Here is a 15,696-nt window from a genome sequence, read left to right as displayed (position 1 = left end):
AAGTTGCTTCCGACTTTCAGTAAGTGCTTCAGCAATGCAATTCCCCTCGAGTGCATTTTTTTTGCAAAACAGCACAAACACCAACATTTTTAATATTTGTAGTAGTTCTGATTTCAGTAATACTTACTATAATGAGCAGAATGAAGTAAATGAAGTTGTAAAAGGAATGCGCGTCCATCACATAGTACATTATCTGAACCCAGCCCTCCAGAGTTATGACCTATAAAGAGAGCAAAAGATGAATGATGCTTGCAGAATAGTTTACCTACATGGCAGATATCTTAAGTTAGTTAATTGAAAAGATATATACTCATATAGGAACTGCTGTCATTTTAGTAGACAGGGATGGGTGCTACATTATCAGCCTACATCTTTCTTTATCAAGAGACATGCATACTAATATCAGGTAAAGGACTTTGGCTGTAGTCGGCCATGCTGTATCAGTTACACTACAGCTTGCTTGTAAAGGTAAATGACATGACTAATTTTGAGCTCCCCCTTACTCGAAGATGCCATATGAGTGAATGAATGTACAAGTGAGTCTTCATGCAAATGCCTGAAATTACTGCAAAACCATGGCTGACTACATTCTAAATGTTGTTGTAAAGTCAAACTGCGATCTATTGGCAAAAGTTAAGTTGTAAGATGCTATTCCAATGTGCCAAAATAAATCAAAGAAATATAACTCTAATGTAAAATGGAAAAAGTAATTAGAGTAATAGAAGGTATTGCACTCACATATTCTTGTCTGAAATGTGCATTCAGGTAACAAATCTGAATTTCCTTCATAGAATATTTTTTGAGATGGCTGAGGTGGTGCCTCACAACAAGAGGTCCTCCAGTTTGATTCTTGGCTGAGGTGCCTTCTGAGGAGAGTCTGCATGTCTTTTCTGTGGTCATCTGGTCTTCCTCTGCCTGCTCTGGTTTCCTCCCACATTTTAAAGACATGCAGTAGGTGAATCGGACACTTTAAATTGGAAATAGGTGAGTGTGTGTGTGCAAATGAACTACCACAGCAGGGCAAGCCATCTGGTGGTGTAAACCTTGTCTTGAGATAATTGTCACTGCTGAAGTAATGTCCAGACCCCATGTGCAAAAATGGGAAAATGGGTTGAGGATGCATGGATGGAATATTTTTGCATTAATGTTCTAAATATATTTAAGTATTCTAAGCATCTTTTCAAGATTCACTATGAATCTTCTGTGAACTTCCTAGTATTAGTAAGGGTATATGTATACTTATCGTTTTTACTTAGGCTCATAGGTTCATAGGTGTTTACTAGGCTAATGACCACAAGGGCCATCTTAAGCCTAGCCATGCATCCCAAATCTCTGACGAGTTCTGATACCCTTGATAAGTGTTAGCAGGGGCTTGGGTGAAGAAACATTTACAAGCAGGGGTCTGGAAGATGAACCATTTACAGGTTGTCTGTGTCCATTAGAGACATAGGTGCCAAACCAGGGATGAATTTTCTGTTCACTATCCAATTGTCCAAGTTACACTTGAATTGGTTTTGGGAAGAACTCTGCTTTGCATGGATGGGGAGCCTGTCCCAGAGACGGGGAAATCTCTGGGATACATACCTATCTCTCCAGCATGTCCTATTTATATCACAGGCAAGGTTTAAGTCTTTAGAATGGGTAATTCTGGTGCTGTTTCTCTTGTGGATATGCAGGAGGTCATCAGAGTGGGGTCTGACAATGCCCTGTATGCCAGGCATAGATCTCCCTTCAAAAGCCTGTAGGAGACAGAATACAGGGATAGGGCCTTGAGGCTGTCTGCATAGGACATATTACTTATGCCCTGTATTGTTTTAATGAGGAACCTCTGTGGATGTTCCAGTTGTTGGATGTGCCTGGTTAGGTACATACCAAAGGGGGCATTGTACTCAATGATAGGTCTGATGAATGCCGAATACAGTGGAACAATGACTTACTTGGACTTAGATGCCATACCTTTGTTTATAAGTTGTGCAACATAGAATGATTTCCTCACCACTGTAGACACGTGATGATCAAAGGCTATATTACTATCTATATGTGTTCCTAAGTCTCTGACTACTAGGTCATATCTAAGAGGTGTGTTATCAATATGATAGTTACCAGGGATGGATGACTTCCCAAAGGATAATATTATGCACCTCCGAATTTTTGCCATGATTTTCTTCCTCCTTTTATAAATCCAATTGATTTTGTAATTCCACTAGTGTGAATTGTTTTTTGAGTTAGTTCTGTACTTCTTCCTGGTGGGTGCAGCTGCCTCTATACAGCTATTAACATGCTTGTACAGGGTTTCTGTGAACATTTCGGCATAGTCAGAAGTGTTCTCAGGCTTACAGGGGCTTGAAATTCTGCCAGGTTCTCACTTAACAGCAGGAGGTTAGCCTTAGAATACTTCCTGAATATTTCCAGTTTAGCTGGAGGTCCGGGTTTTATTTTTACTTCAAAGGAGACCATTCTGTGGTCTGACCTTAACAGGGAAGGCATTACAGTAGGGGGGTATGCAGCACTTTCCCATATTAGTGAGGAACAGATCCAGTATGGTTGCACCCCTGGTTGATGTATTGATTATCTGATCCACTTCAGCCTAAATTAGCCACATAAATGAAACATTAAAATCTCAGAAAATCTCATAATACACATCATCTCATGGATTGGTACATTGGTTGAAACAGACATATATTTGTTTAATAGCTATAACAGTTACCAGAGTTTCTGAATGATCTACTGCACACAGAATATGAACATATTGCCTGGGAGAAGTCCTACATTACACAATAGGCTGGTGGCATCCTTTTACATGAAGGCTTATACAGTATGAATTACTCAAGGTGTTTTCTCAGTTATGAATACCACATTAATGATTTAAAATGGTAAAAATGTTAGAGATATGGTAAAACATTTAGAAAAGAATAACTGTTCTGAATCAAAAAGTGGCTTTTTATTACATTATACCACATCATAAAAATACTACATGAATTTTCTTGATAATTTTAGTGTCCTAAATGTTTTCTACCTTAAAAAAATCTGATGCAGGTATTTCACCTAAAGCTAAAATAGACAAAATAACAGCAACAAACAGATGTCATAACTTTGAAAAGAACAACAGTTTACCTGAAATATGACAATCCAAGCATACCCGATGTTATCAAAGTTGATGGCACCTTTATGAGGATTGGAGGTCCCGCTGCGGCAGACATTGTAATACTGATTCCAGTTGACACAGCCCCCACTGACATTAAGCTCTTGCCCAATGGAGTTGTAGTAAATGTAATCATCTTTGTCCAAACAACACTCGTGCCCATCTTCCTTTAGTGGCCGGATGTCATTACAGGTCATGATACCATTGTCGGCAGGCAGTGAACAAATGAATGGAGTTTCCTCATCTTTGTCAGGCTGATAATACGGTGGAAGGGTAACACCATTGTATCTAAAAAAAAGTGCAGTTGAAGAAAATAAGTATCTGTGCTACTCTTTCATTTTAATGAACAACTTCAGTTTAACAACCAGTACTTTAGTTAGCAAATATACTGATATTTCTGATTAGTAAATGTTTAGTCAAGATTTTAAAAGTAAACTATCGATTTTCATTAGGATTTTCATGGCCTTTTCAATACTTACGTAGCATTGTCTGTTAGTGGCTCAACAAACTGTTCTCCTTGTGATTAGCAAGAACATGTCAGGATGAGTTCAGTTACAAAATCCCTGCTACGAAATACCTCAACTAAAAATGCATGTGCTTATTAACTCATCTAAGGTAATGGAGCTAGTGTTCAGTATATTTAATCCCGGTAATGAAAATTTTCAGTTTAAATGACTTGTATCAGATAAGCACAATTTATACAAGAAAAATCAATGGCTGTTAGGCATTGCTTTTCTTTTTCTGCATTCCATCTATATTTTGGTTTGAAGAGATACTTTTAAGTGCATCCCAGTAAAATTAAAATCAGAAAGAATGAAGTGATGCCCACCTCTCAATTTCTTTGCTCAAGAATTCTGGAGAAGCCCAAGATTACAGATGTTGTTGTGTCTTTTGGCTTTTCCCGGTTAGGGGTCGCCACAGCGGAACTCAGGTCCGCTAATGATTGGCAGTAGATTTTTACATGCCGAGTTGCCAGCCCTGATGCACAACCTTCAACAAAGGTACCCCCATTCACACATGTCTCCACACAGAAGACGCTCTAGCTGAGAATCAAACAGGACAACACCTTACTGTGAGGCGGCAATGCTACCGCAGCACCACCACCGCAGGCCCAAGTTTACAGATAACTTTTAAAATATTCAAAAAAAAAACCCCACAAAAAATAAGAGCAAATAAAAATCCACAACCAAGCCCGTGATCAAAATGAAGCAGTCCAGAATAAAATTAACACCACAAATTTATCGCCAGTAAAAAAACAACACAGCTCTAGCACCTCAAACAAAAAGCATTCTAGGAGTTAATGAATCACAATAAAACACACCATTAAATAATACAAACAATTAACATCAATAGAGCAATTGACCAATAAAAAACTACCTATTTTACAAAAGGGATTCCAGCTACATTCTTTATTCAAACCTGTAGGTGTCAGGTTTCTATATTTTAGAATAAAAACAGTCTCCTTAAAAACCAGTTTAGTTTTTAGGAGAAAAACATTCTTACCTGTAACATGTTCCAGTATAAAATCCCTGAGACAATAAATTTGTGGTGTGAATTTTATTCTGGACTGTTTCATTTCGATCATGGGCTTGGTTGTTTTTTTTTTTTACTTTTAAAATATTGCTGTAATTCACTTAAAAAGTTTTTGAACAAATGATTTTGCATTAGCATGCATTTTCAGAACCATAACAACTATGAAACTCTAACATCTGACATACTAACAAACTGTAATCTACAGTTATTTACTAGAAAGTCAACAACGTTACAAGGACAGGGCAAAAATCAGGAACTTCCTACAAAATTGGAGACAGTTAAAAGGCACGGCAGTGCCATACTTTCCTTGCTTAATTTACCTGATATAAATGGTGGCGTCTCACACTTACATATTATGTATTTATTACATTTGTTTTCCACATAGGCCCAGTGAGTCATAAGATATTTCACTAGATAACACTTGAGGGGGTTATAGTGCAATATTTACTCTTGCCAGCCACATTTCATTGCAGAATTTGTTGAAGAGCAGTGCATCTGGAAGAAAAACTATTCAAGCAAAATGTTCTGCTAAAGCTGTGTGCTGACCCAACATGAAAGGCATTTGGTCTAGCATTGCATCCATCTATTTTCTACATTTGCTTTCATTCATTTCATGGCTGTGGGGACTGAAGTGTACAGCATCGAGCAATAAGGGAAAGGCAGGAACCATTCCTGACTTGAATACCTGTCCATTGCATAGTTAGCACACTCAGATATGCACTTACAAACAGTTAAGTATTAGCAATCAATGTGATAGCATATCTTTACAATGTGGGAAAATTCCAAAGACCCTGGCATAAAGCTAGGCTCAACAGAGAAGGAACTCAAAAATTCCACAAAGAAGGCAAACTTACTGACAAGTAAACAAGTAATATAAGCACAGTGAGACAATGATGCTAAACAGCCTTACCAATGCACCACCCTTAGCGTTTTTTCTGGTCAACACAGAGAAAGAAAAACTGTTTTCTGCTTGTTGTGGTCTCACATTAAAGAGTTATTTCTTTTTAGAAGTATATATTTTTTTTATTTCAGTGCATACATTAACTATAGTGATGTTGAATTTCTGGAAATATCATCCATCTGTCCTGCTGAGGGCCATGTACTTGTACTGATGTGTATGCATTTTAACCTTTTTCTTCAGAAGCTCAGAAGCCAAATTGCTCAACAACATGAAGTAGTTCAGTAGTTAAGTAGCCAAATGACAGTTCTGAACCACTTATTAGCCATGTACCAAAACATAAGGGAGCATCCACCTGCTTCAATGCATTGTGTCACTGGAGGACATTTTATTAAGTAGGTAAAGCAGGAGGAACATTCTCTGATGCAGGTATGATGGACTTTGATCCCTGTTCACCTGATCTTTAAAGGAAGTGCATTTAGATATGACTTTTACAGACATCATGAACAGAGAATAGATAAGTCAATAACTGTTAGGCATAAGTATGGTATGAAACTCAGGGTAAACTCATATGGTGCAACTCTCAGATAGACAAATTTTACTGTAGCAGAAAAAATTACAAGGCTCAAATTCAAAATTAAAAAAAAAATCCATTATCAGTCCAAAGGAGAACTATAAGCAGGACTGCAGGGATCTTATACATATCATTAGAGAGAAAAAAGCTGAATTTGAATTGAAGGTCAGTAATGTTTCAAGGTGTAATTACAAATATTTTTCAAGTATATTTGGAGCATTAGAAGCAATACTGAATATCTGACCAGATTTGAAGAGAAAGTCACTAAGTATTCTGATACCATAACCATTGCAAATGTCCTGGCTGCTAAATTTAGCTAAATTTCCCCCTCTTTCACATGCACATTTCCCCTGACTTGAACATTTTGATGCTGCTTGTCAAATTTAGCACTATGGGCCAGATCCTGGAAACTATTATGAAGATTAAAGATAACAGTTCCACAGAACCAGACAACATACCAAGGAACCTTATTGTTAGCACAAAGTACATGACTGCAATAACCTCTATTGAAGCTTTATAATCTCATCCTTCCTGGACACCAGTGTTTGTGGTGCCTCTGAATAAAGGCATTGTTGTAACTGACCCTGGTAATTATCATCCTGCTAGACTCTCTAGTATTACCTTTAATAATAATGAAGCAGATGTCAATCAGTCTCCTCAATAGTGGAACAGGTAGCATACAGACTCTCAGTCCCAATCGGTATGGTTTTGTGAATGCTAGGTTATTTTTACTTAAGTATACCATTTTAAAGGTATGACTGATGCTGTTTATGCTGCTTCGCTTAGCCTTACTAAGGTGTTCAACACAGTCCTACCCTTATTTATTCCCTCAAAGACTCTTATATTCTCCAAGAAGTACTAGATACTCAGTACCTTGCATTCCACAATGACCTTAGAGTTAATGGAAAAAATAAATGTAGTCACGTTTGGGAAATTAGTATTATAAAGGGAACAAAGTTGTTAAAATAGGCATTTTCATCAACAATGAACTGTCCTTTGATAATCAAATATCAGTTAAAGTAAGGATTCCTTTCATTGTCCAGTTAATTTTCAAAGATATATCCTCAATGTCCATAGGGCTGTTAGTTCACATATACAGTTTTCCCTTACTGGGTCTATCTTTGAAGGTACTATCCCAATTGTTATGTATCTTAATAACCACATATTCTAGCCTGAAAGACATAGATATTTTCTAACCAAGATAATCAAAGATCAAGGTCCTACTAGCTCTCTGGACAGATTTTTTCCCCCTTTTCTGAGGTAAATCTACCAGTGGAAATTCCTTGGGAACATGGCTAGGAAAAATATGGTTGTTCAAACTGTCTGTCATTAGCAAACATATAGACCTATTTTTTTAAAAACACTGACTCCCTCATAAATACAATAACACTGTAAAGCTCACTTGTGAAGTTCAAAGTTGCATTTTTTTCAATGATTGCATTCAGTGTGTAAGCATTAAGGAATTGTCACTGGTTGCTTTAAGTTTATGAGCGCTCATGCAACCATCAAGATTAAACTTGGAGTGAGTTAAGGTGTTACACCATTTGACAAGAACAAGGAGAACTGATATTTTTTCTTGTCATGCAACACCACTGCACAATGTCACAGACACTGTCAGTCTTTCACCAAGCAGATTCTTCTTTCATATTACCTCACAGCTTCTTTTCTAGTAAGAACCTTAAAAATTAAAAGACGAAAGAACCTTATGTGCTTTGACATCTACTGTCAAGGTAAGTTTACTTACACAAATGGACTATGTTCAACGTTTAGATCACTATTGCAGAAGCCTAAGCTATGTGGGTTGATTGCCATAGCTTAAGAATGAATAAGGAAGGAGGAAAGGTAAACTAAGAACAGATGTGTAGCTAGGGTAGGACGAGAGGGGCAATGGCCCTGTGTGCAATGTGTTTAGTGGTGCACTGTTGTCCATCATCCAAATCAGTTTTTAGTGAATACGGGCTTTTAAAAGCTGATCCTGCATTTGTGGTAAAACCTCAGTGCAGTTTTATACAATAAGTTTTTTTCCGAAAATATTAGTGCCATAGTGCTCCAAGCAGGCAGGGGATAAACTTTATCTGCTGTTTGCTACACTTGCAGCAAGCAGTTTGCTGCAGTTTAAATGAATATTTTTTTTTTTATTTTAATTAATACATGAGTACTATAGTGCTCCATAAAGGCAGGGTATAAACTCTAACATTTGTAGAAAACATTTTTCCACAGTTTAAAAAATTAGATGATTTTTTTTAAATGTATGTAAGGAGTGTCAGGGCAGGCCCAGAAACGGTACCTGCATGGCTGGGGCTTGGGGGGGGGGGGGTGCATGCTGTGCATCTGGCCACTTAGTTGGTGTTCTAGGAGAAGAAACAGTATATTTTTCTCTTCTCACTTGAAGAATTGAGAGCGTGGGCTGCTGATTTGAGGTACCGGCACATAGAGCTGTTAGAGCCAGCTGTGCTTCTGACGAAGAATCCAAGAGTCCCTGGAGAATGGCCCTAGCAAAGCCTGTTCTGGGCAGTTTGTAGTGGTCTGTAAAAGTATGTACAGAGGATCATGTTGCTGCCTGAAGAATGTTTCCAAAGTTCAGCCTTTCCAGAAAACCACTGAAGAACTCAAAAATATTATGAAAAACTGCCTGGTAGTGGCTTACTATGGTGAGTATAACAAAACATAATAGCATGAGAAAATCATCTGGAAATAGTCTGGGTTGAGAAAGTCTATCCTACCTCTTATCTTCATCAAACATCAGGTCAACTTTCCAGAAGGCTTGAATTTTGTCCGGATAGCATCTGAGCTGCCTGCGGACATTTAGAGGGTAACAAATCTTTTCTCCCTTACTCTTGAGTTCAGAAAGGAAGACAAGGACATTTATAACCATTCCTAGAGTTGAAGTGGAGATCCCTAAGTGTCGAGTGTAAAAATGCTTGAACACTTGGGTACATTGGAGGTGAAAATGTAGATTTATGATATCTAAACTGATCATGAACATCAGTGTGACCTTTCTCATGGAAAAACAGTTTAAGATTAAGTGTACTACAAAACTCAATTACATCTCTGACAAAATAATCTTCATAAACAAATCCACCAGGTATATATGAAAGGCCATTATTTAATATACTTACTTCCAAGGAGGAGAGGGGGTATGATGAAATATTTAATACATTTTCTACTGATGTTTCTGTACAAACTTCTACAGTAGTCCATCCATATTCACTACACTTTCTATGTTTTCTACCCCCCTCCTACTTTTTGGTTTAAATCTTCCAAATTACTGGAAATCCTCCTCTTTTGTACTGATGAGCCTGTGTATACCATAGTTTCTACCTCATACCCAGAAGGGGAATCATCCCCTGATGTGTCAGATGCTTTTTTAAGTATTGATGTGGTTCTTTTTCTTTTAACCGGATTCCTAAATGGTTGTGAAAACCTGATATACTTGCTACTATCCCTAGAGAAAGGGTCTCCTTGTTCATAGTCTGTGACATCCCTAAGAATTTTTTTCTTTCCTTTAGTTGTGTTCCCAAGTTAGTCAATTCCGTACTAAGTTTCTTAAGACATAATGAATAAGTGGGTTACCCCTCAAATTCCTTAGCTTGTTCACTTAGTTTAGTAATAGCAACACTTTCTGAATCAATAGTTCTATCATGGAAACCCATCAAAATCTCAACAAATTGCATTGTAGTTTTGTGCTGTCCCTCCTTCCATTCCTGAAGTAAAGCTTGGTCAGGATTACTCACCATTGGTTGAGCTCTGACTCGTAAGCCTCTGAGTGTTACCCCTTTAACTGTATAAGCTTTAAACAGTTTGTAATGCCATACATTATTCCTGAGGGAACGCATATGTTTAGTCAAAGAGGCAAACACAGCCTCACATGTATCACTCCTATTGACCTGTGTGGCCCCATTATCTGAATTAGAGTACATCTCTATGCCAAAAATTGCCAAGTCCTCACGATTGGAGGATAGTCCCTTAATCAAATTTGAAATCTCCATGGTAAATGTGTATCAAAAATTATTGGAATGTATGTCCATAACTGACCAAAAAGTGGACAATATCAACCTCTGGTAACTAACCAGGACTATATCAGTCTAGGTTTACCACTTAGTTCCAATCTTATATCTTTGTAATGATTATATAACATCCATATGGATATATATAAACAGTTACGTAGTAGTCCTGCTAAGTCCTACTTTCTTTCAACCAGTGCTGAGTCCACTATAGCTCATGTCCATAGGTAAAACCATATAGTCATGGCAAATATAAATCCACCTTCCAAAAATGGAAATCAACCCCCAACATTCAATTACAATACTAAAAATAGTAATATTTTAATAATCTTGGCACTATTAGGCAAACGGGTAGCCCAGACCTGGAGCCAGACTGGTCAAGGGAATTAATCCCATATAAATAAGCTAATGGTCAATAAAAAATCAACCATAATAAGGACTAATTATTCCCTAGTAGTGGTAATAATGATGGTGTACTCAAAAGCTTTATTGATGGATCAAGAGTGCACAAAACTATATAAAACTACAAAAATTGAAAATTAGTATTAACGCTTGACTCATGTGGAGCCTGCTGACCAAAAGTGAGTTAGGTACATAATTGTCATAATCCTGCCAATTAGTATATATATATATATATATATATATATATATATATATATATATATATATATATAAATATATATATATATATATATATATATATATATATATATATATAAAGATATTACTAACTGTTATTAAATCTATTCGAATACCTAAGAGCAAGGTACTTATTACCTATCTAAAATGAAAACCCATCATCTTCTGGCCCCATTTCGCATTAAGTTCCAATTATTTGTGTATATAAAATATACCAAATTTTAGGAATGACAGAAACCTTGGGTCCCTCTTTAATCATTATAAACAAGGAAGATATCAACCTAAGGAGAAACTGCAGAGTACCATCCAGGGACAAATTGCTATAGGTTGTTATCAATGTGGTCATTGTACACATTAGTAGATTATTAAAAACCAACAGTTTTACTAGTAAAAATACAAGTATAGTATATGACATTTCCTTCTTTGCAAACTGTAGTTCTGACTGGGTTATATATTTGACCACCTATCAATGCTCAGCCTTTTATGTGGGCCAGACGTCTAGAGCTCTTAAATATAGAATTTCTGAACATATCAGTGAAATTAACAACAAGAAACATACAAATGCTCTACATAAGCACACTGAAGTTCATCAAACAGCTTCTTTCCACTTTATAATTATTGATAACATTTTGGGTATTAAACACAATAAATCTGGATGGCATGAGTTGTTGAATGTAAAAGAGAGAAAATGGATCATTAAACTGGGAGGGCTTTTTGCCGCAGGATTAAATGAACACCTGTAATTGGTTCATTGGCTAGTGACACAGTATATAAATGTGTGTTTTTTCATTGTATCAGTACACTGATGAAGGCTTAGTGAATTTGAAGCCGAAACAGGTTTGTATTTTTGTAGACTGATGTTTTGACTCAGGAATAATAATATATAATTTTTATGGCATCCACTATCTACTGGTCATTTTTTGGTTTGCACGAACCTCAATTCAGCCAGATGAGCTAGTTCAAATGATAAAAAAACAGTAAGTTTTTCAAAACCAAATTAAGATCCCAAGGAGGGGCCACATGTTTTCAAGGTGGATAGATATGCAACAACCCTTACAAAAACTGCTTAATATGAGGATGATTGGAAATGGGGAGGATCTAAGGTAGACAAACATAAACAGCCAACAGTAAACCTTGTGTTAGAAAAATATGTATTTGAACATGTATAAAGTGCTAGTTTAAAAGCAAATAGTATATAATGCATTTTATTCTATTTACAATATGGCAATAAGAATGATTTTACATGTAGTTGCTTGAAGCTTTGGAGCTGCAGTGTATTTGAACTCTGACCCTGGCAGTAGCCAGCTCAGCAAGCTAATGTTTTTCATTAATAATTATCTGCTGGGTCAGGAAAACTGAATGTATAAAGCATTGAATATTCTTATTCCTTCCTCTGAGATAATTGACCTTGTGAATGTATCAGTGATAAGACACAGCTGCTAAAAGTAAAAATTGCAGGAACAAAGAAGTGTATTGCGAGAGTGAACCGACCATTGTATTCAAGCTAGCCTGAGACCTTGGAAGAGTAACATTTACAGAAAGACATTATAATGAACCAGGTGCTTTGCAAGGCTGTATTATTCCCATGGGAAAACTTTTAAAATGTATAACATCAGCTTTTTCTTATGAATAGAATATTGTAGACCATAGTGATGTAGGTGCCCTGTGACTAACCACGTCAGTAAGGTGGGCACAGCCTAAATGTAAGACTATATAAAATTGTGTATTTCCTGCATCATGTCAGACAAAACTCTGTACTTGTATGGTTTTTTGCCTCCTGGTGTACACTAGTAAACTTTTGCATCTGAGCCTCCTGTGTTGTTATCATTTGTTTTTATTTAACAGCTTGGTCCTTCTTGAACCGGAATTCCCTTGGTAAGCTGCAGGTCAGAGTGTATCGGTGGTCGAATACTGCGCAGGAGAAGTTACCAAAATGGTTCTTCTTGAAGCACAAAGACCTCCGACTGAATTGTCGTCTTGAGAGGCTGGCCACTTTCTGATCTGCGGCCGAAGAGCGGTCTCGAACTGGTCAACCCAGGAGGCTCAGGTAGGAAAATATTTGCCTTTTTTCTGTTTTAGATCAGGGACTAGGTTACAGTAAATGTCATTGTCAGAGATTTGTTATACAGATCAGGGACAAAAGGAAATTACTGTATATTTTGTCAGAGATCAGGGAAACAGAATAAGGTAGGCAGTTATTCTAGATAAACTGTGTAAGGAACTGAAATACCACGTGGTGAAAAGGGTTACGTAACATTTTTTAGAATGGGAACTCAGTGCACTAAAAAATCACGAGATCCGCCCCTAACTGATGACGCAAAATATATGCAATTACAACGGACTGATAATGTAAGGTATTATACAAAATGGGTTAATAAATACGGGTTTGATGGTAAATTAAACAAGATTTCATTAGTTAAACTTTTAAAGCAGCTTAAATCTGACGCAGAAGGTCAGGCAAAAAAACAGCATTAGGCATTCCTCAAGCACACAGGTGGATTGAGGAAGTAAACCGAAGGGAACAGAAAACTAAAAATGCAAAAACATTATTTTTAGACAAAGAGGATAGTAATACAGTAATAGCGACGGCCCCTCCCTCCGCCCCTCCAATGCCTTTTCAGGATATGAAGCAGGAGGACAAGCTGGTCCACCTCCACGTTATCCTGAAGTTACAAGAGTACTAAAACCATTTGTTAGAGATCCTATTGAAACTAGGTCCCGGACACGTAAAACACTAGGGGGCACAGACTTATATCAAATAGGGAAAAATACACTAGAAGATAGTGAGGAAGAAATCTGTCCACTGATCGAGGTACCAAATCCTCAGGCAGGACAGGAAGGGCAGGACCCAACTCTTCTAGTATATAGACCATGGACACCGGAAGATATTCGAAAGCTACAGAGGGAATCCCTCATCCAAAAGTTAATTACACAAAGTTTTTACAAGATTTACAAGGTATGAGACTAAGTTACCACTTAAATGGGGAAGAAGTAGAAAAGGTAGTTAGACAGATTGTGGGTCCAGACTGGCACATGATTTGTGGCACCTGGAATCCTCGTAATGCAGAGCTTAAACCACTCCCACATAGTGACGCAGAATTAGACAACAGAGTCAAAGGTCTTACAGACCGAATTTCTGAAAAATGGAAACCTAGAGCAGATTGGACTTGCATTAATCAATGCATACAGCAAGAGAATGAAACTGTAGATGGGTACTATGGTAGATTATTGGAATGTTTCAATAACCATAGTGGTATGGCTATTCCTGAAAATCAGACACATGATACCTCGTATGAACAGCAACTGAAAAATGCATTTTTGAAAGGTTGCATTGCACCTATCAGTAGCTTTATTACAAAGCATATGATAGATCATCGAACAAGTAGGCTACAAGCCTTACTTGAATATGCCAGACATGCTGAAAGACACTTTAATAGTAAAAAGAAAAAGAAGACACAGGTCTTCACAGCTGAAGACGGAGCAGAGGACTTTGTAGTACAGTCAGGTAAAAAGGGTAAGAAAAATACCCAGGGAAATAGACAATCTGACAAAAGGTCAGAAGATTTTGAAGAGAGAAAAAAGAAAGGTGAGTGCTTTAAGTGCGGGAAGAAAGGACATTTAGCAAGGGATTGCAGGCTAAATAAAAAGGTGACTACAGAAAATAAAGATGATGAGGACTGACTATATGATAGTGATGAAAATCAAAAATCATCAGGGAAGAAAAACAAACAAAGGGCAAACGTAAATGTAGTGGAAGGAACAGAGGAAGTGCAAATAGATGTAGAGGATGAAGAAAGTGAAATTTTAGATTTGGCATTACTGAGCTTGGAGCTCTATTTGGCAGACACAAAACCGGAAGTTACACTTCTGGTGGAAGGAAGGGAAGTGAAATTCTTGTGTGACTCAGGAGCATCATGAACTTTGATACACCCTTCAAAGTTACCAGAATATTCTGAATCACCTGACTATATATTAGTGAAAGCAGCAAATGGACAGCTATATAGGGAGCCACTCTCCCATGATATAGCAATAACTGACCCTGTTTCAGGCATGACTCAGAAAAGTAAAATTGTAGTTTCTGCAAAATGTCCAGTAAACCTACTGGGAAGAGATCTTATGCAGGTATTTGGCATAGCGGTAGTTCCCACTATGCAGGGTATGGAAGCACAAAGACAAATGGATACTTTTGTGGTGCGACCGGGGGGTGAAACCTTTACTGGTACAGCCAGGACCTAGTTACTACTGGTCCAGGGCAGTAACCGGAGAACTGATGAATGTAGCCATCAGTAAGGCCCCCTCCCTTGACACTGACCAACAGCATTTGTTACATTGTACTCTATACTACTGTAGCATGCCAGGACCTGATAAAGAATATGAGCAAGAATTGTTCAAAAATCCTACTAACAGATTAGTATTACGAACCTTGTATTGGGATACTGAGGGAAACAGTGTGGTAAGCTGTTCACTACCTCAGGAATTCATGACACTGTACAAATCTAATAGACTACCACATGTCAACTTGACAAAGAATAAGGATGTGAGATGGGCAGACTTAGGAGAAAAAGTAACAAGATGGGAAAAACAAACTGATTTAGAATTATCAGAACAGGGAATACAGAAACAGAAATTGAATTGGCTAACACAGACACATCCAGCTGTACACTTACAAACTAGTGAAGACAGCTGATTAGCATTCTTATTAGAAGAAGAAGAAAAAGCCTTGTGTGATATACCAAACATTCTTTGGTCAACAGGTAAATCAGATGTAGGACTTATTCAAACAGCAGGACCAGTAACTATTACACCAAAATCAGCATTTAGACCACAAAAAAGACAATACCCCTTGAGGAAAGATGCAGAGCAAGGAATCAAGCCTATAATAGCAGCATTACTCAAGGAAGGAGTA

At 37.4% G+C, this 15,696-nt stretch overlaps 1 protein-coding gene across 1 annotated transcript in view; it reads right to left on the bottom strand.

The window, feature by feature from the left end:
- Positions 1-15,696, bottom strand: part of CACNA1I (calcium voltage-gated channel subunit alpha1 I) — a 3,136,920-nt gene that overhangs the window by 1,919,172 nt on the left and 1,202,052 nt on the right. The window contains exons 5-6 of the mRNA XM_044073362.1: positions 3,115-3,430; positions 128-220 (exon numbers count right to left, since the gene is read on the bottom strand). Of these exons, the coding sequence (XP_043929297.1) occupies positions 128-220; positions 3,115-3,430 (409 nt within the window). The remainder of the gene's footprint in view (positions 1-127; positions 221-3,114; positions 3,431-15,696) is intronic.

Source organism: Protopterus annectens, chromosome 1.part0 (genome assembly GCF_019279795.1).
Source record: "Protopterus annectens isolate FY-2018-M chromosome 1.part0, PAN1.0, whole genome shotgun sequence".
Classification (NCBI taxonomy): Eukaryota; Metazoa; Chordata; order Ceratodontiformes; family Protopteridae; genus Protopterus; species Protopterus annectens.
This window is presented reverse-complemented; position numbering and strand designations above follow the sequence as displayed.